The sequence below is a fragment of the Myxocyprinus asiaticus genome, chromosome 25 (assembly GCF_019703515.2).
Source record: "Myxocyprinus asiaticus isolate MX2 ecotype Aquarium Trade chromosome 25, UBuf_Myxa_2, whole genome shotgun sequence".
Classification (NCBI taxonomy): domain Eukaryota; kingdom Metazoa; phylum Chordata; class Actinopteri; order Cypriniformes; family Catostomidae; genus Myxocyprinus; species Myxocyprinus asiaticus.
The window spans coordinates 2,345,948-2,371,718 of NC_059368.1; the positions used below are offsets into that span (position 1 = coordinate 2,345,948).

General features: G+C 37.3%; 3 protein-coding genes across 4 annotated transcripts in view; all 3 read right to left on the reverse strand.

The window, feature by feature from the left end:
* Positions 1-1,736: 1,736 nt before the first annotated feature.
* pycr3 (pyrroline-5-carboxylate reductase 3) lies at positions 1,737-12,528 on the reverse strand. Of its 2 annotated transcripts, XM_051655656.1 has the most exons (7): positions 12,369-12,528; positions 12,153-12,243; positions 9,143-9,207; positions 8,008-8,187; positions 3,530-3,742; positions 2,581-2,673; positions 1,737-2,496 (listed from the first exon to the last, which is right to left on the reverse strand). In XM_051655656.1, the coding sequence occupies exons 1-7, from the start codon at positions 12,420-12,422 to the stop codon at positions 2,314-2,316; spliced, it is 879 nt and encodes a 292-aa protein (XP_051511616.1). In that variant the 5' UTR covers positions 12,423-12,528; the 3' UTR covers positions 1,737-2,313. The 2 variants fall into 2 exon arrangements, with proteins under 2 accessions (XP_051511616.1, XP_051511617.1); XM_051655657.1 differs by lacking the exon at positions 8,008-8,187.
* A 2,570-nt stretch (positions 12,529-15,098) lies between these two features.
* Positions 15,099-16,880, reverse strand: LOC127415576 (GDP-L-fucose synthase-like). The gene is made up of 3 exons (XM_051654352.1): positions 16,786-16,880; positions 16,579-16,707; positions 15,099-15,164 (listed from the first exon to the last, which is right to left on the reverse strand). The coding sequence occupies exons 1-3, from the start codon at positions 16,831-16,833 to the stop codon at positions 15,099-15,101; spliced, it is 243 nt and encodes an 80-aa protein (XP_051510312.1). The 5' UTR covers positions 16,834-16,880.
* A 5,643-nt stretch (positions 16,881-22,523) lies between these two features.
* Positions 22,524-25,771, reverse strand: part of LOC127416297 (rho GTPase-activating protein 39-like) — a 70,011-nt gene continuing 66,763 nt past the window's right edge. Inside the window, exon 10 of the mRNA XM_051655564.1 lies at positions 22,524-25,650. Coding sequence (XP_051511524.1) covers positions 25,456-25,650 — 195 coding nt within the window. The 3' untranslated portion in view covers positions 22,524-25,455. The remainder of the gene's footprint in view (positions 25,651-25,771) is intronic.

Sequence of the window (25,771 nt, forward strand, 5' to 3'; positions counted from 1 at the left end):
TTTTTATTGCTGGAAAAATGGATGGTTATCACCCCAGATGTATCATATCCTCAATAAGATCTAAAGAATGTTTATTGTGTTACAGTTGAAGTCAGAAGTTTACATATACTTAGGTTGTAGTCATTAAAACTCTTTTTTTTTAACCACTCCACAGAAAACTATAGTTTTGGCAAGTCGTTTAGGACATCTGCTTTGTGCATGACACAAGTAATTTTTCCAGCAATTGTTTACAGACAGATTGTTTCACTTTTAATGGACTATATCACAATTCCAGTGGGTCAGAAGTTTACATACACTAAGTTAACTGTGCCTTTAAGCAGCTTGGAACATTCCAGAAATTGATGTCAAGCCTTTAGACAATTAGCCAATTAGCTTCTGATAGGAGGTGTACCTATGGATCTATTTTAAGGCCTACCTTCAAACTCAGTGCCTCTTTGCTTGACATCATGGGAAAATCAAAAGAAATCAGCCAAGACCTCCACAAGTCTGGTTCATCCTTGGGAGCAATTTCCAAACGCCTGAAGGTACCACGTTCATCTGTACAAACAATAGTACACAAGTATAAACACCATGGGACCACACAGCCATCATACTGCTCAGGAAGGAGACGCATTCTGTCTCTTAGAGATTAACATAGTTTGGTGCGTAAAGTGCAACTCAATCCCAGAACAACAGCAAAGGACGTTGTGAAGATGCTGGAGGAGACAGGTAGACAAGTATCTATATCCACAGTAAAACGAGTCCTATATCGACATAACCTGAAATGCTGCTCAGCAAGGAAGAAGCCCCTGCTCCAAAACCACCATAAAAACACCAGACTACAGTTTGTAAGTGCACATTGTGACAAAGAACTTACTTTTTGAGAAATTTCCTCTGGTCTGATGAACAAAAGTTGAACTGTTTGGCCATAATGACCATCGTTATGTTTGGAGGAAAAAGGGTGAGTCTTGCAAGCCGAAGAACACCATCCCAACCGTGAAGCATGAGGGTGGCAGCATCATGTTGTGGGGGTGCTTTACTGCAGGAGGGACTGGTGCACTTCACAAAATAGATGACATCATGAGGAAGGAAAATTATGTGGATATATATGTTAAGTCAAAGCTTGGTCACAAATGGGTCTTCCAAATGGACAATGACCCCCCAAGCATACCTCCAAAGTTGTGGCAAAATAGCTTAAGGACAACAAAGTCAAGGTATTGGAGTGGCCATCACAAAGTCCTGACCTCAGTCCAATACAACTGAAAAAGTGTGTGTGAGCAAGGAGGCCTACAAACCTGACTCAGTTACACCAGTTCTGTCTGGAGGAATGGGCCAAAATTCCAGCAACTAATTGTGAGAAGCTTGTGGAAGGATACCCAAAACATTTGACCCAAGTTAAACAATTTAAAGGCAATGCTACCAAATACTAACAAAGTGTATGTAAACTTCTGACCCACTGGGAATGTGATGAAAGAAATAAAAGCTAGAAATAAATCATTCTCTCTACTATTATTCTGACATTTCACTTTCTTAAAATAAAGTAGTGATCCTAACTGACCTAAGACAGGGAATGTTTTCTAAGATTAAATGTCACGAATTGTGAAAAACTGAGTTTAAATGTATTTGGCTAAGGTGTATGTGAACTTCTGATTTCTACTGTATATACTGTATAATAATGTTTTCTGAATAAAAAGAAAAAACAAAGCAGAGAATTTCTAAGGCAAAGCCTGATTGATGTTATCACACAACGAATGAAATCTCTTGCACACATTTGTTTATTTTGAACTGTTTAATATTGAGACTTTTTATATTTTATATAAATAGTCTCAATATTTTAACCTTTGGTGTTGAAAATGTTCAGCATCAAGAAATACAACAAAGCAACTGCTTTTATGAACAAATAATCTAGTATATTCTTATTTTGTAAAATGATCCCATGGTAAATATTCTGTAAATGTTCAGATATTTCTTCCTGATCTGCTTCGGTTTCTGAATCCCAGTGGTTTGTCAAGAACCGTAGAATAATGTTAAACATAAAACAATGTTGAACATGTAAAACTACACAAACATACAATGTATCAACAACCAACATGGCTTTCTATGTTGATTTACAGTATACATTCCACCATTAAGACTATTCAGAAAGCACCTTTCAATCAATTACCAATGTTTTGATCACTTTTATCAAATAATAAGAAATTTAATTCTCTTTCTGCACCAGTACTTTTCCACATTCAAAAAAAGTTGTCTAGTTTTGTTTGGTGCATAAAATAAGGTATAAGCCCTTCTAATTTAATCTTCCCTCCAGTAATCAGTTATCGTTAGATCAGCGCTCTACTTCTTTCCGAGTTCACGTGCTCTTTCAGTGGCCGCCTCGACAGCTCCCATGGCGGCGGCTCTGAATCCTCCCTTCTCCAGTGCGTGGAGCCCGTGAATTGTGGTTCCTCCGGGCGTGCACACCTCGGCCTTCAGCTCTGCTGGGAGCTTCCCGGTGTCACGCAATAGCACACCAGCACCCTATTTCAGCATTTATAATTTACAATGAGATTTATAGATCATTCGAATTTTTTTGAAGATAAATACATATGGACAAATGCCTACCAGTATTGTTTGTGCTGCGATACGTCGAGCCAAAGTGCTGGGCATCCCCATTTTGACGGCACCCTCGGCCAGCGCCTCCGCAAACACATACACCTGTCAAACAGAGCAGACACATATTATCAGCTCACAAACAATGAGAAATAACTTGCATAAAGAATAAGGCTTTCTCACTTGTTTTCAAAGTTTAGCTTGTTTATGATCTTCATTGCAAATACATAGCTTTGTGTCAAGTTAAAAATAGTTCTGAATGTAAGTGCGAGTAAACTTTTAAAAACACATCTTGAGCGGGGGCCTGGGTAGCTCAGTGGTAAAGATGCTGACTACCACCCCTGGAGATCGCGAGTTCGAATCCCAGGGCGTGTTGAGTGACTCCAGCCAGGTCTCCTAAGCAACCAAATTTGCCCGGTTGCTAGGGAGGGTAGAGTTACATGGGGTAACCTCCTCGTGGTCGCTATAATGTGGTTTAAGTTGTGCATGGATGCCACGTGAAGCCTCCACATGCGCTATGTCTCCGCAGTAACGCGCTCAACAAGCCATGTGATAAGATGCGCGGGTTGACGGTCTCAGACGCGGAGGCAACTGAGATTCGTCCTCCGCCACCCGGATTGAGTCACTACGCCACCACGAGGACTTAGAGCACATTGGGAATTGGGCATTCCAAATTGGGGAGAAGAAAAAAAAAAACACTTCTTGAGACACCCAAGTTCTAATCACTTCTGCTACACTGCATCTCACTGCTTTTGAACCAAAGAACATGTCCTGTGTGAATAGCCCCCAGTATTTTTAAACTTTTTTTTTTTGTGACAAATTTCAAAATCTTCCACTGACTTGTAATGGTCGAATCATTTGCCATTCAAAATGCAAGTCAGGGTTGATATCATCATAATAGTTGCATACTGAATGATTATTGTCTTTCCTCTCTTGCATCTATTTAACTACTGATACTTACAAATGCAACACCGCTGCCACTCAAGCCGGTGTGGGCATCGATCCAGTGCTCAGGTCCCGTCTCCACAAGTCCACATGGGCTGAGGAGGTTCTTCAGTAGAGATTCCTCCTCCTGTCCTGCCCGTGAGCCGCAGGCAAGGAGCAGCGCTCCCTCCATGAGTATACAGGGGAGATTCGGCATTATACGAATCAGGCACGTATCAACAGGTAACAGCTATCAATAGAGAGAGAGAGACAAACACAACAACTGAGACCAAGACATGCAAGAATGATTCACTTTTATTGTACGAATATCAATGGCTTGGACTTTCTACTAAACTTCCGCTTTTGTGTCCCACAGAAGAAATAAAGTCATTAAGGTTTGGAATAGAGTGAGGGTAAGTAAATGATGAGAGAATTTTCATTTGTGGGTTCCTTTGCGTAACCTTGGTTCCCTGTAAGGAGGGAACGAGACGCTGCGTCAGAAGCTGACGCTAAGGGAGCTCCCGTCAGGAGAGCCTATCCCATCACACCAATTTGACTGGCTGGTGAAGCTTAGCGCTCCTCCTATGTTGACGTCATCATGAGCACTGAGCATATAAGCAGAAGCCAGCTTCACATCATCAGAATTTTCTGACTGAAGGGAAAGAGAGCATTCCATGGTAACCTGCAGCCCAGCTTTGCAACATCTCGTTCCCTCCTTTCAGAAAACCAAGGTTACGCAACGTAACCGAGACATTCCCTTTCAAGAAGATAACTTTGACGCTGCATCAGAAGCTGATGGTAATGGAGCCGTCTACCATCATGTCATAGCGCTGATGTGCAATGCCTACTAGCTGATACAGAGTATTCAGAAGCATTGCTGGAGCCACACCTTCATATTGAAAAATAGGAAGGTCAGTGGAAACCATAAAACAACAGGTCCATGTCAAGACAGTAGCAATGCTGGGTAGTGGAGCAATGTCTCAACGCCTATACCCGGTCAGCGGTAATGAGGGGAGCAGAACGATCGCCTGGCAAAGGGCTTTGGCACCATGACACTAGCCAACAGGGTAGTTTAATAGTTCATTTAAACCTCTGGGAATAGACAGACCAGAGCCTCTATCACCAATACTAACCAAGTGGTCAGTGATCAACTTTCTTCCCCTGCAAGGATCTAGGAAGAATTTTGTAAGAAGGTTGTAAAACATAGCAAATGTGTTAGGGGAATCCCAACCTGCAGCCAGACACATTTCTTCTAGAGACATGACCTTTGCCCATGCCCAGGAGGAGGCCATACTCCTGATCGAATCAGCTTTTATGCTAATGGGGCATTGTATGCCTTGCGAGTCGTTTGCAAGTGCAACAGAATCCACGACGCAGCGGAATTTTTTTTACTTGGAGATGGCCAAACCCTCGTTTGGCCAATGTTCATGCGTAATGTCTTCACTGGGCAGAGAATGAGCAGTCTCTTAGCCTAGTCCGGCTAATGGAGGAGGGGAGAATGCTTGTAGGGTAACAACCTGAGCCCTGAAGGGGTTGACAGCACTTTGGGCGCATAACCTTTCCTGATCTTAAGAATGGCATTCAACAGACCTGTTCTAAACTCTATATAGGGGTTATTGACCGAAATGGCCTGAAGGCCACCAGTTCATTTGAATGCTGCCACAGTGAGTAGTAGCACAGTCTCCAAAGAGAGTATGCATAAGCTTACCGCCTCTAGTGGCTCAAACGGGGAACACGTAAACATGTTTAACACTAGCACTGTTTACATTGTCAGCGATTTTGTCACTGGATGCGACAGGAGACCATTCATTTTCAATGAGACCTTGTGACTTCCAGTGACCACTGGCGACAGGATGTGGGTGTGTCAAAAGACATGACAATGTTAAGAAAAGTTTAACTTTATACAAATGCAGAGCGATTTCATGCCGCGACAACCAATGAGAGAAGACAGTGGAGCTCACGTCATCTGTCTCCTGTGAGATAATGGAGCCAAGTGCAGGAAAGACAGAGAAGTTTCTGGGAGCGATTTCACTGTTCTGTCATTTTTCTGTAACCACATACATGGATATAATAAAACGATGCATGGAAAACCATGTCAGAAGTTTGATTGATACATTGAAAGATTATTTATTGATATAATTGAGCATTGCGGCAGTTTAAAACACTTTCCCCTCCAGAATGCCCATTTTTAGCGGGATGATGTAGATTCATGTTGATTTGGGATTATGAGTGAGTTTAATTCAAACACTGATCAACTGTTCGTCTTGTTCATGATATGATGTATTAGGCACAGCTGCAGTTTATATAAAAACACTGTACCCTAAAGAATGTTTATTATTATAGGCAAAACAAATGACTTCTAGTCAAATAAAAATGATATTTTATATTTTTACCAGCAATATATTTAATCTGTGATGCGATTTTCTAAAGCAATGGCTTTTGTGCAGCTGACAAATAGCATTAGAGCGACTGTAGTAGGAACGGCCACTAGCAACACAGAATTCAGAGACTAGCGACATCTAGTGACAAAATCGCTGACAATGTGAACAGGGTTTTAGCCATGTCGTAACATGCAGAATTCTGCTGATCGGAGGTCCTGAGTGAGCGACATATACTTTAAGGAAAATGGATTCAGTCCTGCATCCAAATGCTCTTGTATAAATGAGAGTATCATCTGCACAGGAGGAGCACCAATTAGCAAAGAGTCACCATTTTACTGCATACACAGTTTTTTTTTCATATACATTTTACTGCCGCCTCGTTGAGGGGACCCTGGCCTGTAGTATGGTGTTTTGCACTGCTTGCGACAACCCTATTGTGTCAGACGGACCCCCAGTTCAGAGGCCAGATATACAGTTTCCATAACTCTGACTAAGATTGCCATATCATGCCTCGGGCTTGCAAGAGCATTTCTGACATCAAAGGAATTTCCCATTAGGGAGCATCAACTGCTCTACCCCACTGGGGACCAGTGGCTGTTGGGCCACTTGGCCCAACTAGCATCACTGTTTCCTTGTTTTCCCGTATGCTGCTCAATACATGAGGTAGCAAGCTGATGGGGGAACGCACATTTGCGTTTCACTGGCCATTTGTGAGCTAAGGCGTCCAAGCCTGGTGGAGCTTGCTGTCATGGAGTACAAGAGGCGATGAATGATGCTTGGTCTCTAGGGAAGCAAACAGGTTTGGCTTTCCGAATACCTCTCAATTCCTCTGAACTGATTGAGGGTGGACTCTCCATTCCCTCGTCCTGAAACCCTGACCCTAGAGTTAACCTGCTCTGTTGTTCAGGTGGCCAGGGACATGCGTCACATGTAGGAGATGTAATTCGCTCCAGAGGAGAATTCGGTTCACCAGGTTCAACACTGGTTCAATTTTGACCATACTCTTTGTCGGTTTATATATGCCACAACTGCAGTGCTGTCCGGTTGAGTCAGGATGTGAACTTTGATGTTTGACCGAAAGGCTCTCAGAGCCAAGGGGACTATAAGCAGTTCCAGGCGATTTTTGTGCCACAGAGTTTGGGTGCCTTCCCAGGTACCTTCTTGGTGAGTATCACACCTTTCCAATAAAACTCGGTTCTCCTCAATAGATAGCGTGGCTTAACCACATCACTATGAGGCGATGATGACCATGTTGCCAAGCGTGATGAGTGACTGGTGAGGTCTCATCGATATGAAGCCTAGCAGCATGGCGGCTGCTGCAGCAGCCATGAAACCCAGCATTCGCTTTTTTGGTACTGACGCATTCAAGTGTAGGAGAATGGACTGAACGCGTTCGTGGGTCAGGTGCTGACATGGTTACAGAGTCAAACTTGCTGAATGGGCACTCACACTCTCTTTGTCCAATTGCCCTCGAGGCCCTTGAGGCCCACAGGTCTCTGTGCTTGCACGCTTGTACATGCGATTGAGCCATCAGCAACCAATCGTTGAGGCAATAAGGACGCCGCTCAGTGGACGGACATTAGACAAAATCAATCTCTGAGGAAGTACCTTGAATGGAGACTTATAAGTGTCCAATTCAGGTGCCTTAAGTACAGTATGGGCACCAGCCCTCTGTCCTACTTGGCATTCCATCTTTGGCGAGGTATTGCACCTCTGAGCGTAAATTTGCGTTTCCATTCCCGGCATACAACGGGATTCTTATACTCTTTTAGGAGTGCAATGAAACACACTACAAACCTGGAAAAGTTTTGAAGAGATGCTTCTTTGCTGGTGCATGCATGGAGAAGAGTTGAACTCATTCTCGCTGACCAGTTGCAAGATGCTCAACGAAGCGTTGGTTTAGGGTTCCAGTAGCACAAGTGAAGTCTACACTGCCCTGAAAAAGGAAAATTCTGATGATGTGAAGCTGGGTTCTACTTATATGCTCATGATGACGTCAACATAGGAGGATTCAAAGTCCCGCCCCCTGACGGGAGCTCCCATAGCGTCAGCTTATGCCGCAGCATCGAAGTTAAATTCTTGAAAATGAACTAGTCCTTTAAGATTACTGATTCATGGAATAATAAGTCCTCACCTCCTCCAGTGTTGCTAGAGTAACTCCGGCTGCCATTGAAACGATGATGTGTTGCCGCGTGACATTCTGGTAGATTCCATTCAGGATATTTGGAATGAGGTGAGGTTTGACGGCAAGGAAGACGACACGAGATTTCTCTACCACCTCTTCATTTGAGTGAGTGACTGAAACGCCTCTTTCCTGTTACAACATTTACATTACCAGTCTAGGGATGTGAATGGTTACCATTTTTAACATTCGGTTATCCGTGAGGTTTCATGAATGGTTCTTCGTCAGGAGGTGGGAATAAAGAATTTTTCTTGTAATGGAATTTCCTCAAACGCTAATCGAAACAGCAGCAAATAAAGTGCACAGGGAGCTATGAGTCTAATTAGTACAATACATACATCTTGAAATGATAAAATCTTGCATTAAAGTCAAACAAAAATAATCAAAATGTTACTACCTGTATACGTGCTCTGCCCCGGGCAGGTTCACACATCCGAGAGGCAGCGAACGCAAATATTATCATGTGCGTGGAGTCACACTGTTGCAGTTAAATAGCCTCTTCGGGTGCTTTGAATTTTAAATGGTTTAAAAATAAATTACATTGAACTGGTCTAAATATTGTACTAAATATATGCACACCAGTGCAAAAGGGAAAAAACACTATCTTATCGTTTATCAAGTGCTGAAACATTGCTCTGTGAAAAACAAAGTGAGATTCAGCGCAACAGTCAAAGACATCCGTCCAGCGTGTGTCAGTCTCACTGATCTATAACAGAAAAACAGCGCAGATACACACAAAAGCATGTTTGAACAGCCCCTAACTCACCCTATACTTGAAAAAACCAGACGGTTTGTCTGAACTAGTCGAGCTCGTCAGGTAGCAGACCTGTATTGTACTTGTAGAATAACCGAATAGTGATTTTGATATTCAAATAGTGCCGCGTTGGAACGATTAACCGAATGTCAACTATCCGTTCACATCCCTACACCAGTCACACTACTAAAGAAATGACCAGCTGGTAAAATTATACTTTGATTAAAGAATATGATTATAAAGGATATTTTTTGGATCATTAAGATGTTTTGTAGTGACATTATTTTCATGACAATTAAGCACATTGTCCAATCAAATTCAAATTACCATTACCTGAAAGCGAGGAAGGTTGTTCATAGATGGAGCGCTCACAATAATATTAGTGGGTGGAACCTTCCCTACAACACAACAACAGCAGCAGCAGCAGAACATGTCAACAAAACCAGAGAATCAACACAATAAAGGTCTTTTGTGCAATACAGCTACTGTACATGGTCAAAGGGGAAAAATCAAGTAGTCTTACACTGAACTTGTACAAAATAAGTTTCTGTTTAAATGACATTAATGACAGAATGTAATTTAACAACCCATACAGAAAATGTGCCTACATATTGTGTACTATTATGTAATGTTCATTATAGTGTGTACAAGTATGTAATGAATATTAAAGTTTGTAGTAGTGTGTAATGTAAAATATAGTCTGTACTACTATGTATGACGATTGTAGTCTGTAATGGTATACAATGATTATTACACTCTGTCTGTACTAGTATGCAATGTTTGTTATACTCTGTACTAGTAAACATTTATTATACTCCATACTAGTAAGCAAAATGTATTATACTCTGTACTAGTATGCAATGTTTGTTATACTCTGTACTAGTAAACATTTATTATACTCCATACTAGTAAGCAAAATGTATTATACTCTGTACTAGTATGCAACATTTATTATACTCAGTATAAAAAATATTGCATACTAGCACAGAGTATAATAAATGTTACATATTAGTAAAGAGGATAATAAACATTGCATACTACTACGGAGTATTACTAGTACAGAGTATAATACATTTTGCTTACTAGTACATAGTAAACATGCACACTAGTACAGAGTATAATAAACATCGTGTAACCGGTCCTACTCGACCCACTCTGAGCGGGATTCGAACCGGCATCTCTGGCATGGAAGGCAGGCATGCTAACGAGGAGGCTAAAGGCTGCAGCCTCTAGCGTCAGTCGCTAGTGTGCTTCTTGAGGCCAGAGGAGTGAGGTTTACACATACTGCATAGCTATCATGTACCATCTGGCTTAGTTACAAGTGCACACTAGTACATAGTATAAAAAATATTGCATACTAGTACAATGTACTAGTGTGCATGTGTACTATACTCTGTACTAGTATGCAATGTTTATTATACTAAGTACTAGTGTGCATGTGTACTATACTGTACTCTGTACAACTAATATGCTAAATGTATTATACTCTGTACTAGTATACAATGTTTATCTTCTGTACCAGTATGCAACATTTATTATACTCTGTACTAGTGTGAAATGTTTATTATATTCTGTACTAGTGTGCAATGTGTATATTATGTACTAGTGTGCATGTATACTATACTGTACTCTGTACTACTAGTTTGCAGAATGTATTATACTCTGTACTAGTATGCAATGTTTATTATACTATGTACTAGTATGCAATGTTTATTATACTATGTACAAGTGTGCATGTGTACTATGTACTAGTATGCAACATTTATTATACTATGTACAAGTGTGCATGTGTACTATGTACTAGTATGCAATTTTTATTATATTATGTACTAGTGTGCATGTGTACTATACTGTAATCTGTACTACTAGTATGCAAAATGTATTATACTCTGTACTAGTATGCAATGTATATTATATCATGTACTAGTGTGCATGTGTACTATACTGTACTCTGTACTACTAGTATGCAAAATGTATTATACTCTGTACTAGTATGCAATGTTTATTATACCATGTACTAATGTGCATGTGTACTATACTGTACTCTGTACTTCTAGTATGCAAAATGTATTATACTCTGTACTAGTATGCAATGTTTATTATACTATGTACTAGTATGCAATATTTATTATACTCTGTACTATTCTCTGTACTAGTATGCAATATTTATTATATCATGTACTAGTGTGCATGTGTACTATATTGTACTCTGTACTACTAGTATGTAAAATGTATTATACTCTACTAGTATACAATGTTTATTATCCTCTGTACTAGTATGCAACATTTATTATACTCTGTACTAGTGTGAAATGTTTATTATATTCTGTACTAGTATGCAATGTTTATTATACTATGTACTAGTATGCAACATTTATACTATGTACTAGTGTGCATGTGTACTATACTGTACTCTGTACTACTAGTATGTAAAATGTATTATACTCTACTAGTATACAATGTTTATTATCCTCTGTACTAGTATGCAACATTTATTATACTCTGTACTAGTGTGAAATGTTTATTATACTCTGTACTAGTATGCAATGTTTATTATACTCTGTACTAATGTGCATGTGTACTATACTCTGTACTAGTATGCAACATTTATTATACTATGTACTAGTGTGCATGTGTACTATACTGTACTTGTACTACTAGTATGCAAAATGTATTATACTCTGTACTAGTATGCAATGTTTATTATACCACGTACTAATGTGCATGTGTACTACACTGTACTCTGTACTTCTAGTATGCAAAATGTATTATACTCTACTAGTATGCAATGTTTATTATCCTCTGTACTAGTATGCAACATTTATTATACTATGTGCTAGTGTGCATGTGTACTATACTGTACTCTGTACTACTAGTATGCACAATGTAGTATACTCTGTACTAGTATACAATGTTTATTATACTCTGTACTATTCTCTGTACTAGTATGCAACATTTATTATACTATGTACTAGTGTGCATGTGTACTATACTGTACTCTGTACAACTAGTATGCAAAATGTATTATACTCTGTACTAATGTGCATGGGTACTATACTCTGTACTAGTATGCAACATTTATTATACTATGTACTAGTGTGCATGTGTACTATACTGTACTCTGTACTACTAGTATGCACAATGTATTATACTCCGTACTAGTGTGAAATGTTTATTATATTATGTACTAGTATGCAATGTTTATTATATTATGATTTAATATTTGTTATGATAGTAATTCAAAGCTGCTTTGTAGAAAAACTGCTCCATTTCCCTCTCAATGTGCTGATAATCTTTAATTAACTCAAATAAATATAAAACTGAAGACAACACAGATGTGCACCTGATGTGAGGATGCCCTGCGCGATTCCAAACGCCATGTTTCCCGCACCGATGAATCCAATCTTCAGCTGACACATTCCTTCATTCATGTCCTCAAAACAAATCACAGAATAAACTCATTTCACATGAATAAAGATTCTTCAACAGTACACCAGATATAATGCATCTGTTCAAATAACAGTTCATCAGGATGTTTACCTAAACAACCTTTACTTACGTTCTTAACGGCTGGTGAATCACTGGTGTTAAGTGAATTATCTAATGAATTCATAATTAATTTAACAACAGCTTCAGTCTGTCAGTTCTAGTGCCCACGTGAAACACATTTTCTTCTTCAGTACAAATTTCCACACTGTTGTTGAGCCACCTGCTGGACTGGATCACTGGGTTTTAGCAACGTCCCTTTGAAGGCGAGTCAATTCTCTCGGCGGCCAGCAAACAAGCGGCATATGAGTACAGCTCCTATTTACTTGACTGGGGAAAGACCGAAATCTCCAAAACGGTCATTCAAGATTACGATCAAAGAACATATTTCAAATCAGTGGTGAAATATGAAAAACAATAGTCTCATCAACTGTGCTTCTTTAGTTAAGATCACGCTAAAAACGACGCTATTTTTCACGCTGGTCCAGCTAATGCGCTTGCGCGATCTTGATTTGACAGATAGGCGATGTCTGTATCTAAAAAGTGATTGGCTCTTTTCCCTGAAAGGCGGGGCTTCCTTTTCAACATCCGTTGGCCTTTCCAATTTCTCCCATTTATTTTTAATGCAAGTATTACATCTCTGCAAAACTGTCTCTGATTCTATGCAGTTTTAGTATAGTAGCTAAAAAATAAAGTGAATACTGTCTCAACGATACAGCCAACTATTCCGGCTTCATTTTCAGCAAGTGTACTAACATATGTCTGTGAAAAATGTCAGCCATCCAGAATATGGATGGATATATATATATATATATATATATATATATATATATATATATATATATATATATATATATATATATATATATATATATATATAATACATCAGTAACTACAATTAATGTTTCTACTGTAAAATGTATCAGAATCTATTTTATTTATCTATTTATTGACAATTGTGGTTACCAAGATACCAACAATAGTAACTACTATGTTGGTTGAATTACTGTAATTAATTAATATAATTATTATATATTAATATAAGAGCTTATTTAGCATCTTGCAACTTTTTTAAACCATCAAATAAGATATGAACACCAAATAATAAAGATAAGTTTTTTTTTTGGTGCAAGCTCAAACTAAACATGCAAATCAGTTCGTGCCCTTCAGCTTCAGCACAATCCTATATGGAGGCTCCCTGCAATCCTCCCAATAACCCAGCATTATTTTATATTTTATCTATTTATATAAATGAAAACTATAATTCGAAATTTAAATGTACAATTATTTTGTTTAGAAGTTCATGACTATTGTTTTGATTGTTATAAGTCATTAAAATGGTAGACTAACCCTAAAAAAGGCATATCATTTTTAGAATTTATTATCCATATATAACTTATCTATTATCAAATCTATATATATATATATTTTTTTTATTTTTTATTTTTATTTTTTTTTTTTTTTTACATAAATATATTTTTTCAATTGCACCAGTACAAGTCACAGCAACATGTCATTACCTACGACATGGGTGAACTATTCCAGGCATTCTGCATGTAGAAAAGCACTTTAAACATAATTATTTTGAATATAAATATATTCCTAAAATATACAGCTCATCAGAAAGTAAACTGAGAAAGTACCCTGGTTGCAAGAACAATAACAACAAAAACAGTATCGAGTCCAACCACAGTAGAGCACAAATAAAATGTATGCTTTTAACATAAGCTTTAAACAAACAACAGTATTCATTGGTTTTGTCTTTGTAAAAATGCATAAAGGCTTTAAACAGCTCAAACTCTTTATTCGCAACCGAATGTATAGTTTCCAGCATTGTACAATCCTAAAATAGTGTTACAACTCAGAACGTCCCAACAGCCAATGAGACCAGAGGATCTTCATTTCCAAGCGATGTCATAATTGGCCACAAACCAATCACACATCTCCTTGATGGCTGAAAAAAAGAAAGAACTTTATGAATTTTTAACTCTATGAATAGCCATCTTTTTATCTGCCAGCAACTGTTTAGAATATAAAACTGTAATGTGGAATCTTTTGAGCGTTTACATGTTCTGAATGGTGTGAACTTGATGTCTGGGAGGTATCTGCGAAGTTTGGCATTGCTGGCGGTTTTCTTGTACTGACCATCTGCTTTACTAGTGTCAAACTGAGAGCAGGAAGTTACTAATGCTGTTTCAAATCCATATGATTTTTTTCCCTAGTGGAATACAAAAGGAGACGTTTTGAAGAATATCCGAGCCACTGTTTTACATACAGTGAATGTGGATGGTGACTTGTACTGTCAAGCACAATAAAAGCACCATAAAAGTATCATAGCAGTATGTAAGTCAATAACAAGACCTATAAGAACCACTGATGTTGAAATCATTGACATCAAACCTTGCAAGACAAAGTGCCATACAGTGTTTTATTTGAATGTGTGAGCACGAATTAGATTTTCAGTGAATAACGACTTAAATATAGGTCTGTTCTGTACTTCAGAATGTGGAATAAAGCGCATACAGTATAGACCAGGGGTTTTTCAAACTGGCGGTCACAAGAGTGTGCTAGGGGATTAAATGGTCAAAAGTAAACAAATCTCAACATTATCTGAAATTAATACAGTTTCATTCCAAAACGTTTTAATTTTACAAATGTTTTCTTTGTTAAATTCCACTGTGTAAGGCCCAACTGTCCTCTCTAGCAAGGTTAACATTAAATAACATATAAAATATAAGATCACCATGACAATAAAGAACTGTTCAGTGACGTCAGTCCACAGTTTTGGTGTGAAAGGATACAATCACTTGACTTCCAGCACTTCGATCACAGCGTCTGCAGCTAATAGACACCTCATCTTCCTCTCCGACTAGAAGAACAGAAGAGAGACAAACATACCTATGAAGGGACACATCTTTTTCCAATAGTACTCATGTGCAAGGACTGAGAAAATAAATAAAGAGAATAAAGCAAGAAAATCTCAAAAATGTGAATATAACAGTGTCAGAGACTTAAGAATATAATTGGAATCATTCACTCAAGACAAACAAAATGTATAACTCTGATTTAATTTCAACCATTGAAAAATGTCCACCATATTGGATATTTTGCAAAACCTACTTTTGCAAACTAATCCAAGGCTGTTCACCAGATTGGAACAAAACTTGTGCTGGACAATTCTCTGGAGTCCCAATATCAATAATGATCAAAAACATCTTGAACTTTGTATTCAAGTATGATTAGACAAGATACTTCTCTTTGTTATAGCGCCACCAAGAGGCCAAGCCCTGCCAAAATTGGCATGTGTCCTCTGACTGGACTCTTACATATTTGTACCAAATTTTGTTGAAATAGTTAATTGCTTTCAAACATTATAGCCATTTAAGTAAAAAAAATGGCCACGGCCAATACTTTTATTTCAGCTGGGCGTTTTTACCTACATGGCTATAACTTTCGAACGCAATGAGCTAATTTAACAAAATTTGGTGGACATGTGTAAGGGCCCAATCTGAGGACACATGCCAATTTTGGTGAGGCTTGGACACTTGGTCTCTAAAGTCGATAAATTGCAATATATAAAGTCGCATCTGCATGATATGTAGCTGCAAATATCTGACAATTCCGAGAAATAAAGCCAAATTGCAACAAATAAAGTCAGAAACTGCAAGATATAAAGGTGCAAATGTGAGAAATAAAAGTTGCAATTGCGACTTAATATCTCGTAATTCTGAAATATAAACTCACAATTTAGTTTATATCAAGCAAATGCAAGAAATAAAAATCAAAACTGCAAGAACAAAGTCAGAAATTTCACGATAAAAAGTTTAAATTGCGAGAAATAAAGTTGTATATTGCTTAATATCTCACAATTGCGACTTTATTTCTCATTCTTGCGAGGCATAAACTGGCAATTTAGTTTATAAATTCTTGCAACTGCAAGAAATAAAGTCGAAATTGCTTTTAAGAGGTTTTTGAAAAGGTTTTAAGACTTCATATCTTGCATGTGCCTCGATCCCGCCTGGAATAGAAAAATAAGTCTGCAATTGAGTGAAACAAATTTGGTATTTTTTCCCCATATTTTAATTCAGAGAAATAAAGTCAGAATTGTGTGATAAAAAGTTGGAATTACTTTTTTTTAATTATTATTATTCTGATCCGGCTTCCTTAGCAAATAGACTAACATTTAACATTACACATTCCTATAACTGATCTGAAATCAAAGGCTTGAGAGAAATAGAGAACGTTAGCATGTACCATCTGCCCATGAAAGTGTGTGTGTTTACCATGCTCTCATCTATGGGGTATGTGGTTTTATCAGGGAAAATACATGCAGACAGACAGGAAACGACTTTCACCACCCCAAACTCATGAGCCGCCTGCAGCACGTTGTCATTTATGTAAACATTATTTCTCTGAAACAACAAAGAAATAGAGTAAATATACAGTTCAGTTATTCATCTGCGTATTTTAACGATAATGTTAACAATTACCCAGAAGTCCAGGTTCTGCCTCATGTTTCTGAAGAGTCTGCCCACCATGGTGGCCAAATATATGATGTGTGTCAGACAATGTTTCTGGAAAAGCGTTTGCATCTCTTCAGCGCTCCTAAAGCGACAGTTGCAACATATTTATCAGGGTTTCCACAATTGTTTAGACAATGAATTCCCATGATTATTCCAGTCATTCACGATTACAAGATAAGGACTTTTAGAAATCATTTTGCAGAGATTACACTTGGAAAGAGCCATTTACAGCCGATTAAATATTTGAGATCTGAGCTCTACAAGAAAATAGAAATAGGGCTGCACCAACAATCATGCCACAGTCAAAATCATTGAGATCACATTTTTCCCCATTCTGATGGTTGATGTGAACATTAACTGAAGCTCCTGACCCGTATCTGCATGATTTTATGCACTGCACTGCTGCCACACGATCTATCTATCTATCTATCCATCCATTCATCATTCTATCTATCTGTCTATCTATCTGTCTGTCTGTCTGTCCGTCCGTCCGTCCGTCCGTTCATCCGTATGTCCATCTATCTATCTATCTATCTATCTATCATCTCTCTGTTTGTCTGTCTGTCCATCCATCATCCATCCATCCATCCATCTATCTATCTATCTATCTATCTATCTATCTATCTATCTGTCTGTCTGTCTGTCTGTCTGTCTATCTATCCATCCATTCATCATTCAATCTATCTATCTGACTATCTATCTATCTATCTATCTATCTATCTATCTATCTATCTATCTATCCATCCATCCATCCATCCGTCTGTCTGTCTGTCTGTCTGTCTGTCTATCTATCATCTCTCTGTTTGTCTGTCTGTCCATCCATCATCCATCCATCCATCCATCTATCTATATATCTATCTATCTGTCTGTCTGTCTGTCTGTCTGTCTGTCTGTCTATCTATCCATCCATTCATCATTCAATCTATCTATCTGATTATCTATCTATCTATCTATCTATCTATCTATCTATCTATCTATCTATCCATCCATCCATCCGTCCGTCCGTCCGTCCGTCCGTCCGTCCGTCCGTCCGTCCGTCCGTCCGTCCGTCCGTCCGTCCGTCTGTCTGTCTATCTATCCATTCATCATTCAATCTATCTATCTGACTATCTATCTATCTATCTATCTATCTATCTATCTATCTATCCATCCGTCTGTCTGTCTGTCTGTCTGTCTGTCTGTCTGTCTGTCTATCTATCTATCCATCCATTCATCATTCAATCTATCTATCTATCTATCTATCTATCTATCCATCTATCTGTCTGTCTGACTGCCTGTCTATCTATCCATCCATTCATCATTCAATCTATCTATCTGACTATCTATCTATCTATCTATCTATCTGTCTGTCTGTCTGTCTGTCTGTCTATCTATCCATCCATTCATCATTCAATCTATCTATCTATCTATCTATCTATCTATCTATCTATCTATCTATCTATCTATCTATCTGTCTGTCTGCCTGTCTATCTATCCATCATTCATCATTCAATCTATCTATCTGACTATCTATCTATCTATCTATCTATCTATCTATCTATCTATCTATCTATCGTCTCACTGTCTGTCTGTCTGTCTGTCTGTCTATCTGTCTGTCTGTCTGCCTGTCTATCTATCCATCCATTCATCATTCAATCTATCTATCTGACTATCTATCTATCTATCTATCTATCTATCTATCTATCTATCTATCTATCATCATCATATTTTAATTTTCTCTCAAATGTTTTGCATACCCCAACATGTTATTACAATGGTAATAACATGTTAGGATTGGGGTAAGGTTACTTTAATGTTTTTGGACATGATACTATAGTAATTCTTTGCTTTTATGGATAGATACCCTGGTATTCTCTTATGTGCCATAGGGTACCATATAAATATGATTATGAATGATTGTCATTCATAACCAAGGTGTACAAAAGTGCCAGCTGATAGCACCACTGTACTTCCTTCTCCCTGTAGCTTATAATGGAGTAGTGACAACTGAAAAACCAGTGACACACCCTTAAACTCAACATAAAACTGTTGAGGTGTCAATCTGTGCATTAGAACATGGCTAGAAGACAAAATATAATATTAAAATAATTCAATAATAGTATTATCAAATTGCACATTAATTATAACACATACAAATCTAATACATCAATAAAAATTTACAAAATAATTACATATAAATAAATGTATTTATAAATTATATTATCCAATATTTCTTTCACTGTGATGATTAGAAACTGTGAGAAATAAGATTTCTGTAATGTTTCAGCAGAGAGAGTCCCAAAGCAGCTCATTTTGTTGCACTTTATAATATCTTATAATTAACATTTGTATAATGCTTAAAGATCGATAGTTCATATACAATCAAATATGAATATAGAATATGTATTGTTCAAATATATGAATGAAACTATTTAATGGTTAATTATATTTAATGATATTCATTTATAAATATTACAGTGTGGGTGAGAACCAAATCAATATTTAAGTCCTTTTTTACTATAAAGTCTTCTCCCTGACCAGTAGGGGGCGATATGCATGAACAATGTGAATCACCAAAAACAGAAGAAGAAGAATGTGAAAGTAAATGTTAAAGTGGAGATTGACTGGGCAAGAAGGAGAATTTATAGTAAAAAAGGACTTAAATATTGATCTGTTTCTCACCTACACTTATCATATAACTTCTGAAGACATGGATTAAACCACTGGAGTTTTATGGATTACTTTTATGCTGCCTTAATGAGATATTTGGAGCTTCAGAGTTCTGGCACCCATTCACTTGCATTGTATGAACCTACAGAGCTGAGATATTCTTCTAAAAATCTTCATTTGTGTTCTGCAGAAGAAAGTCACACACATTTGGGATGGCATGAGGGTGAGTAAATGAGGAGAGAATTTTCATTTTTTGGTGAACTATCCCTTTAAACTTAATACTAATAGTAATATTACTCATTTATAAATATTTATCATTATTATAATAATTACTTCGTGTCATAGTTATGTATGTTAATGTTATTATACAAAACTAAAGTATTATATTATATTTAATTATATTTAATATATATTTAATTTTTAATGAAACTATTTGATTTACTAAAGCTCTGTTAAACTTAATAATAATATTAATATTAATCATTTATACATATCATTAATATTATAATAATTACTTCATTTCATAGTTATGTATGTTAATGTTATTATAGAAAACTAAAGTATTATATTATATTTAATTATATTTAATATATATTTATAATAATAATGATAAATATTATATTTTTAATGAAACTATTTGATTTACTTAAGAGCTGTTAAACTTAATAATAATAGTAATATTAATAATTCATAAATATTTTCATTATTATTATAATAATTACTTCATGTCATAGTTATGTATGTTAATGTTATTATAGAAAACTAAAGTATTATATTATATTTAATATATATTTAATTATATTAAATTTTTAATGAAACTTTGATTTACTAAAGAGCTGTTAAACTTAATAATAATAGAATATTAATTATTTATAAATATTTATCACTGTAATTATGTTTGTTAGTATTACTATAGTAAATTATTAGAAAGTTTTACAATTTATTGTCATAAAGTTTTTCTATCGATATTGTTTGTCACATGTACAGTCTTTTTTACTAATGTCATATTCAATTTTATGAAATTAGTTATATTGTTTGCCCACATATTGTTTTGCACTGATGTCATATTTTCCTACACAGAATATTAATAGCAGATGTGCATTAATATTCTATATTAATAACAACGATAGAAATATAAATCAACAGTACAATATTTAAAATGTTGATATCTTATTATAATAAATGATCCTTAAATGAAATTGATCACTTCATCTATTTTTTTATTTGTTATGCTTATCTTTCTTTCCTGGTATCTGACAGTAAAATGGATTGGTGTACAGTAGGCAATTATACCACTTTTTAATTTATAACGCTACATCAGTTTGAACAGAAATCATCTACAGAAATCATGTATGTAATTTAATGTAATGAATATAAACATTATGTCTGTTTGTGCATATAACCGTGTTCATGTGTAATGCAGAATAGATAACAGCAGTCACCAAATCCTTTGAACTGTTTAATAAACAACGTTCATTTTGACCGTAACGTCCAGAGTAACCTTTGACCTCGGAACAAAAGGAGGGAGATGGTTTATTAACATGACTCAATAAATACAGTAAGACCATGAGAGTAAACCTGCAACAAAAACACAGCGGAGAAACACCCCTGCGATACATCACATTTGCCCAGACTTCTGCTTGTAGTGTTTGTGTGTGTTACAAGTGTGTGTGTGTGTGTGTGTGTGTGTGTGTATGTTGGTCTCAGGACGTTGGTCACAGTGGCTCACAAACTTGTTTTTAATCTCAGTTTATTTTTTATTTTTTTTATCTTTTATGTTTCCATCAGACCTATATAGTCATATTTAATTTCTTTAAAATGTTTTTATTTTTCAAACACTACGTTTGTGCTAATAGATGAGTTTAGAGATCCGAACCTAAACGTTTTCAAACTTCTGTGAATATTAAAATCTCCAGCTGTCAAATACTGTAGTAGATATATTCTGTTATTTTGTTTTAGCTTGTTTTTTTTTGTTTTTTCATTTGTATTTTTACACATTGTTCTGTACAAATGAGGACGTGAATATGGTGATCATGAACCGAGCCAAACCAATTAATATCTTTAGGTAAATCTCACAAAACCTGTTAAGAATATGTCCTGGTCATATTTCACTCCAAAATTAAACAAAATAGGCTATAAGTAAGGAATATCGTTCCGCTCCGCATCTGGGTTTATTTTGCGATAATAAAAGACTGACTGTACAGTATCTCGCTTATTACACAGCTACATACCAGATAAATAAATTAATATACATAAAAATACTGATTTGCATTAAAATTATGTAGTAATGTAATTATGAAAAAGAGATCGCAGAGTCTTTACAAACTTGTTCACATGTACAGTTTTGATGGACCTGTTGGTAGCTATTTTTTTATTTTTATTTTATCCCAATTTGGAATGCCCAATTTCCAATGCACTCTAAGTCCTCGTGGTGGCGTAGTGACTCGCCTCAATCACGGTGGCGGAGGACGAATCTCAGTTACCTCCGCGTCTGGGACCGTCAATCCGCGCATCTTATCACATGGCTTGTTGAGCGCGTTACCGCGGAGATGTCGCACGTGTGGAGGCTTCACGCTATTCTCCGCAGCATCCACGCACAACTCATCACACACCCCACCGAGAGCGAGAACCACATTATAATGACCACGAGGAGGTTACCCCATGTGACTGTACCCTCCCTAGCAACCGGGCCAATTTGGTTGCTTAGGAGACCTGGCTGGAGTCACTCAGCACACCCTGGATTCAAACCCACGACTCCAGGGGTGGTAGTCAGCGTCTTTACTCGCTGAGCTACCCAGGCCCCGTTGGTAGCTATTTATTTTGCAAAAATGACCGTATGATTGCTCGTTATCCCGCTTATTACAAAAATACATGCTAAATAAATAAATAACTAAATTCTATCACCCCTGGAGTCACAAGTTCGAATCCAGGGCATGCTGAGTGACTGCAGCCAGGTCTCCTAAGCAACCAAATTGGCCCGGTTGCTAGGGAGGGTAGAGTCACATGGGGTAATCTCCTCGTGGTCGCGATTAGTGGTTCTCACTCTCAATGGGGCGTGTGGTAAATTGTGCATGGTTCACGGAGAGTAGTATGAGCCTCCACATGCTGTGAGTCTCCGCGGTGTCATGCACAACGAGTCACGTGATAAGATGCGCGGATTGACGGTCTCAGAAGCGGAGGCAACTGAGACTTGTCCTCCGCCACCCAGATTGAGGCGAGTAACCGCGCCACCGTCAGGACATAATAAGTAGTGGGAATTGGGCATTCCAAATTGGGAGAAAAGGGGATAAAAATTGTTTAATATAAAAATAAGTAAATATTAATTTAGTTGAGTTGATATTATTTAATTCACTTGTTGAGATCGTCGAATGATACGTGAAGTAGGAAAGATGACTCGCAATTGAACTGTTTCAGTGACGTCACTTTTTCCTCGCAGCCGCCATATTTGACCATCAGCAGGAGGAAACAATGGCAGTGAATGGAAAAACACCTGTGAAATGATATTAAGAAAAAGATCAAAATTTGATTTTGATCCATGCCAAGTCCCAGGAAAAGTTCATACAGGTCTGAAGACTGCATAAATATTGCCAAATTGGACTTACGCGGACATTAAAATATATTTTATCCACGATTCGTCTCCATACGCCAGCGAGTCTGATGTGTGAACAGCGAGTACACACGCCCACCGGTACATCATCGTAAACACCTCTCTTGATTTGGTCACTATATTACAAAACGTCTGTATAAATGCAAGAGCTGCTTTTAACTCCCAAAGGAGGCTTTTGTTGCATCCCACCGCACAGCACATTGAAATTATATGGAATATTGGTCACAAACATGGCAGAGCAGTCATACAGTGATATCACATGAAACAGGTCAATACCCGGTTGACCAGTGGATGATGTGATTAACCAATCAGAATGGAGTATTCCAGCAATTCCAGAAAATGAAACCAGTTTTTGGACCATTGAGACAAATGCATTACATTATTGTTTTTATGACAATTAAAAACATTTTACCCCCCAATTAACATTATCATAATGTGAAAATATCCTAATAATCTTTATTTACTTTATGCAAAATATAATGACTTATTTATTCTTTTGGTTTTGGGGTGAAATATGACCTGGACGTATTCCTCGTGAGATTCACCCCTTTTACTCCATCTGTCTCTCTCTCTCTATTTGTCTGTCTCACTTTGAAAGGCAGGAATGGGCACAGAGTGTCAATACTCTGTGTTTGGCAGTATGGTAAAGATCATTACAAGCACCAAATCAGTGTGTGTGTGTGTGAATGAGGGTGTTTGCATGCTTGTAATTTGGGGCTTGTGTGTATGAGAGAATTTCAAGCTGAAGTGTGTAATTTTCAATGTTAAAACACTTAATATAAGTCAACATTAAGTAAACCATTTGTAGGTTGAGTTCACCAAAGAATGTGACTCTGTGGTGCTTTCAAAACATTCCTCGTCCAGCCCGACACAGCAACATTGGCTCAACCAATGGCGTGAGTGTGGGGCAGGGCTATTTGTTTGTTCAACCAATGGTTGACGGGAAGTTTTCTGGAATCTGTTTGAATGAAAACAGCGATTATTTTTTGTAATTGCGTTTGGCAAATAAATTACACACGTCAGCTTTAATGTAGGAAGTTTAATATGAGGGGCATTCGTGTAGTGTATCGTTTCAGTAAGACATACACAATAGTGTATAAACAATTAGCAGTGAATGTGACAGGTGATAAGCGAACACACACGCGCTCTCTCACACAAACACACACAGATAAATCCATATGAACAGTGGAACATAAGATTGGTGTTTTCTATTTCAAAAGGCAGTACAATACTTACAAACCTTCATTCAAATAAATAACAAATAAATGAATCATAGAAAATCAGACGGACTGTTCTACAAGTCAGTCAAGTTAAAAAACAGAAATGGACACATTCAATACGTACATGCACACTACAAAATCAAAGCAGGACAGTTGCTATTGTGTAAGGATGGATGGTAATCCACTCAGAAACATTCAAAAATCAAAGGGGATTGAAGATTTGTTGACCTAAGAGGTTTGGTGTGTTTTGGAATATGGATGTCAGTGTGTAGAAATCACTCTCTGAATCAGTACTGTGTAGTTTTCCAGTAAAAATATGAAATCAGAATAAGAGTTTTGTGGCTTTTAGGCCACGCCTATTAGCTTTGAGGTCATCTATATGCTAGTGAAATCATAAAAGCTGACAAAATGAACTGTCAGCAGATATACGCATTTTACAATTTACAGTGTTTCTGTTACAGGAAAACGGGCCAAAAATATTGATGACATCATCCTGCACTGCACTGAGAATGCCCCTCCCCCTTCAGCCGAAAAGCAGTCGTGTTCAAAGCTGTGACTAAACGAAAGCCAATTGTCTATTTAAAGACAATTGGCTTCTTGTTGTTTTAAACATTAACCTAACAAAATTTCGTGAGGTTTATGGTTAAAGTTGAAGTGTTCAAGTGTTTCGGTGTTAACTAAAAGTAAGCCATTTGTTGGTTCATTTTCTCAAAAACTGTAAACACTGTGTCTCTCTGGCGTTATAAATAATCGTATTTTTTGAGCGGCTCATCCAGTCCGACACAACAGCATCGCCTCAACCAATGGTGTAAATTGGGGGCGGGACTATCTGTTTGATTAACCAATGGCGGTCGAGGGGAGTTTTCTTCAGCTTTAAAACAAGAAGATTGTATTCTTTTTGAACACAATTTTGCTTCTCAAGTAAATAAAGGTTAAGATATTTTATTAGAAAACAAGACGAATATACTGATTAAGAAAATGATTTTCTGCAGTGTGTGTGAAGTGTGTGAGTGTAAACTATGTGAGCTCAATGAGGTTGTATGCTGGGTGATTCATGTGTGGGCGAACGTATTTCTTTTCACCTGGAAATCGAAGTGCAAATGTCTCGGTGTGAATATTAATGTGTGTATGAAAGTGTCTGAATGTGTGTGTGTTTGTTCGCTATAGCACCCCATCCATGAAGCTGGTATCAAGGTGCTGGATCAACACGCGGATGAAGCTCATTTCTTTGCGCGTGTTCTCAAAGATGACGCGCGGGTCGTCGGACTGACAGCGCAGGCAGTTGGGTGCCATCACCATGGCCAGATTACTCACGTCCATCTTAGTCATAGACACGCTGGCGGCTTGAGCGAATACCTGTAGTGAAAAACAGAGAATTCGCTTGATGACAAGAGTAAACAGACAAACACATGAAAACTGAGTTTGATCGACTGGACAAACAAACACATTCCTGTTGAAAAGATCATCATATGGTGTG

What these genes read in the sequence shown, in the direction of transcription:
- pycr3 (XM_051655656.1), bottom strand. Translation starts at nt 12,422, where the DNA reads ATGAATTCATTAGATAATTCACTTAACACCAGTGATTCACCAGCCGTT. An exon ending in ATTCACCAGCCGTTAAGAAC is followed by an intron (nt 12,244 to 12,368) that starts GTAAGTAAAGGT and finishes ATTTGTTTTGAG; the next exon opens with GACATGAATGAAGGAATGTG. An exon ending in CTCTAGCAACACTGGAGGAG is followed by an intron (nt 3,743 to 8,007) that starts GTGAGGACTTAT and finishes CTCTATTGATAG; the next exon opens with CTGTTACCTGTTGATACGTG.
- LOC127415576 (XM_051654352.1), bottom strand. Translation starts at nt 16,833, where the DNA reads ATGGTGGGCAGACTCTTCAGAAACATGAGGCAGAACCTGGACTTCTGG. An exon ending in GGCAGAACCTGGACTTCTGG is followed by an intron (nt 16,708 to 16,785) that starts GTAATTGTTAAC and finishes TTGTTGTTTCAG; the next exon opens with AGAAATAATGTTTACATAAA. An exon ending in ACCCCATAGATGAGAGCATG is followed by an intron (nt 15,165 to 16,578) that starts GTAAACACACAC and finishes CTGTTCTTCTAG; the next exon opens with TCGGAGAGGAAGATGAGGTG.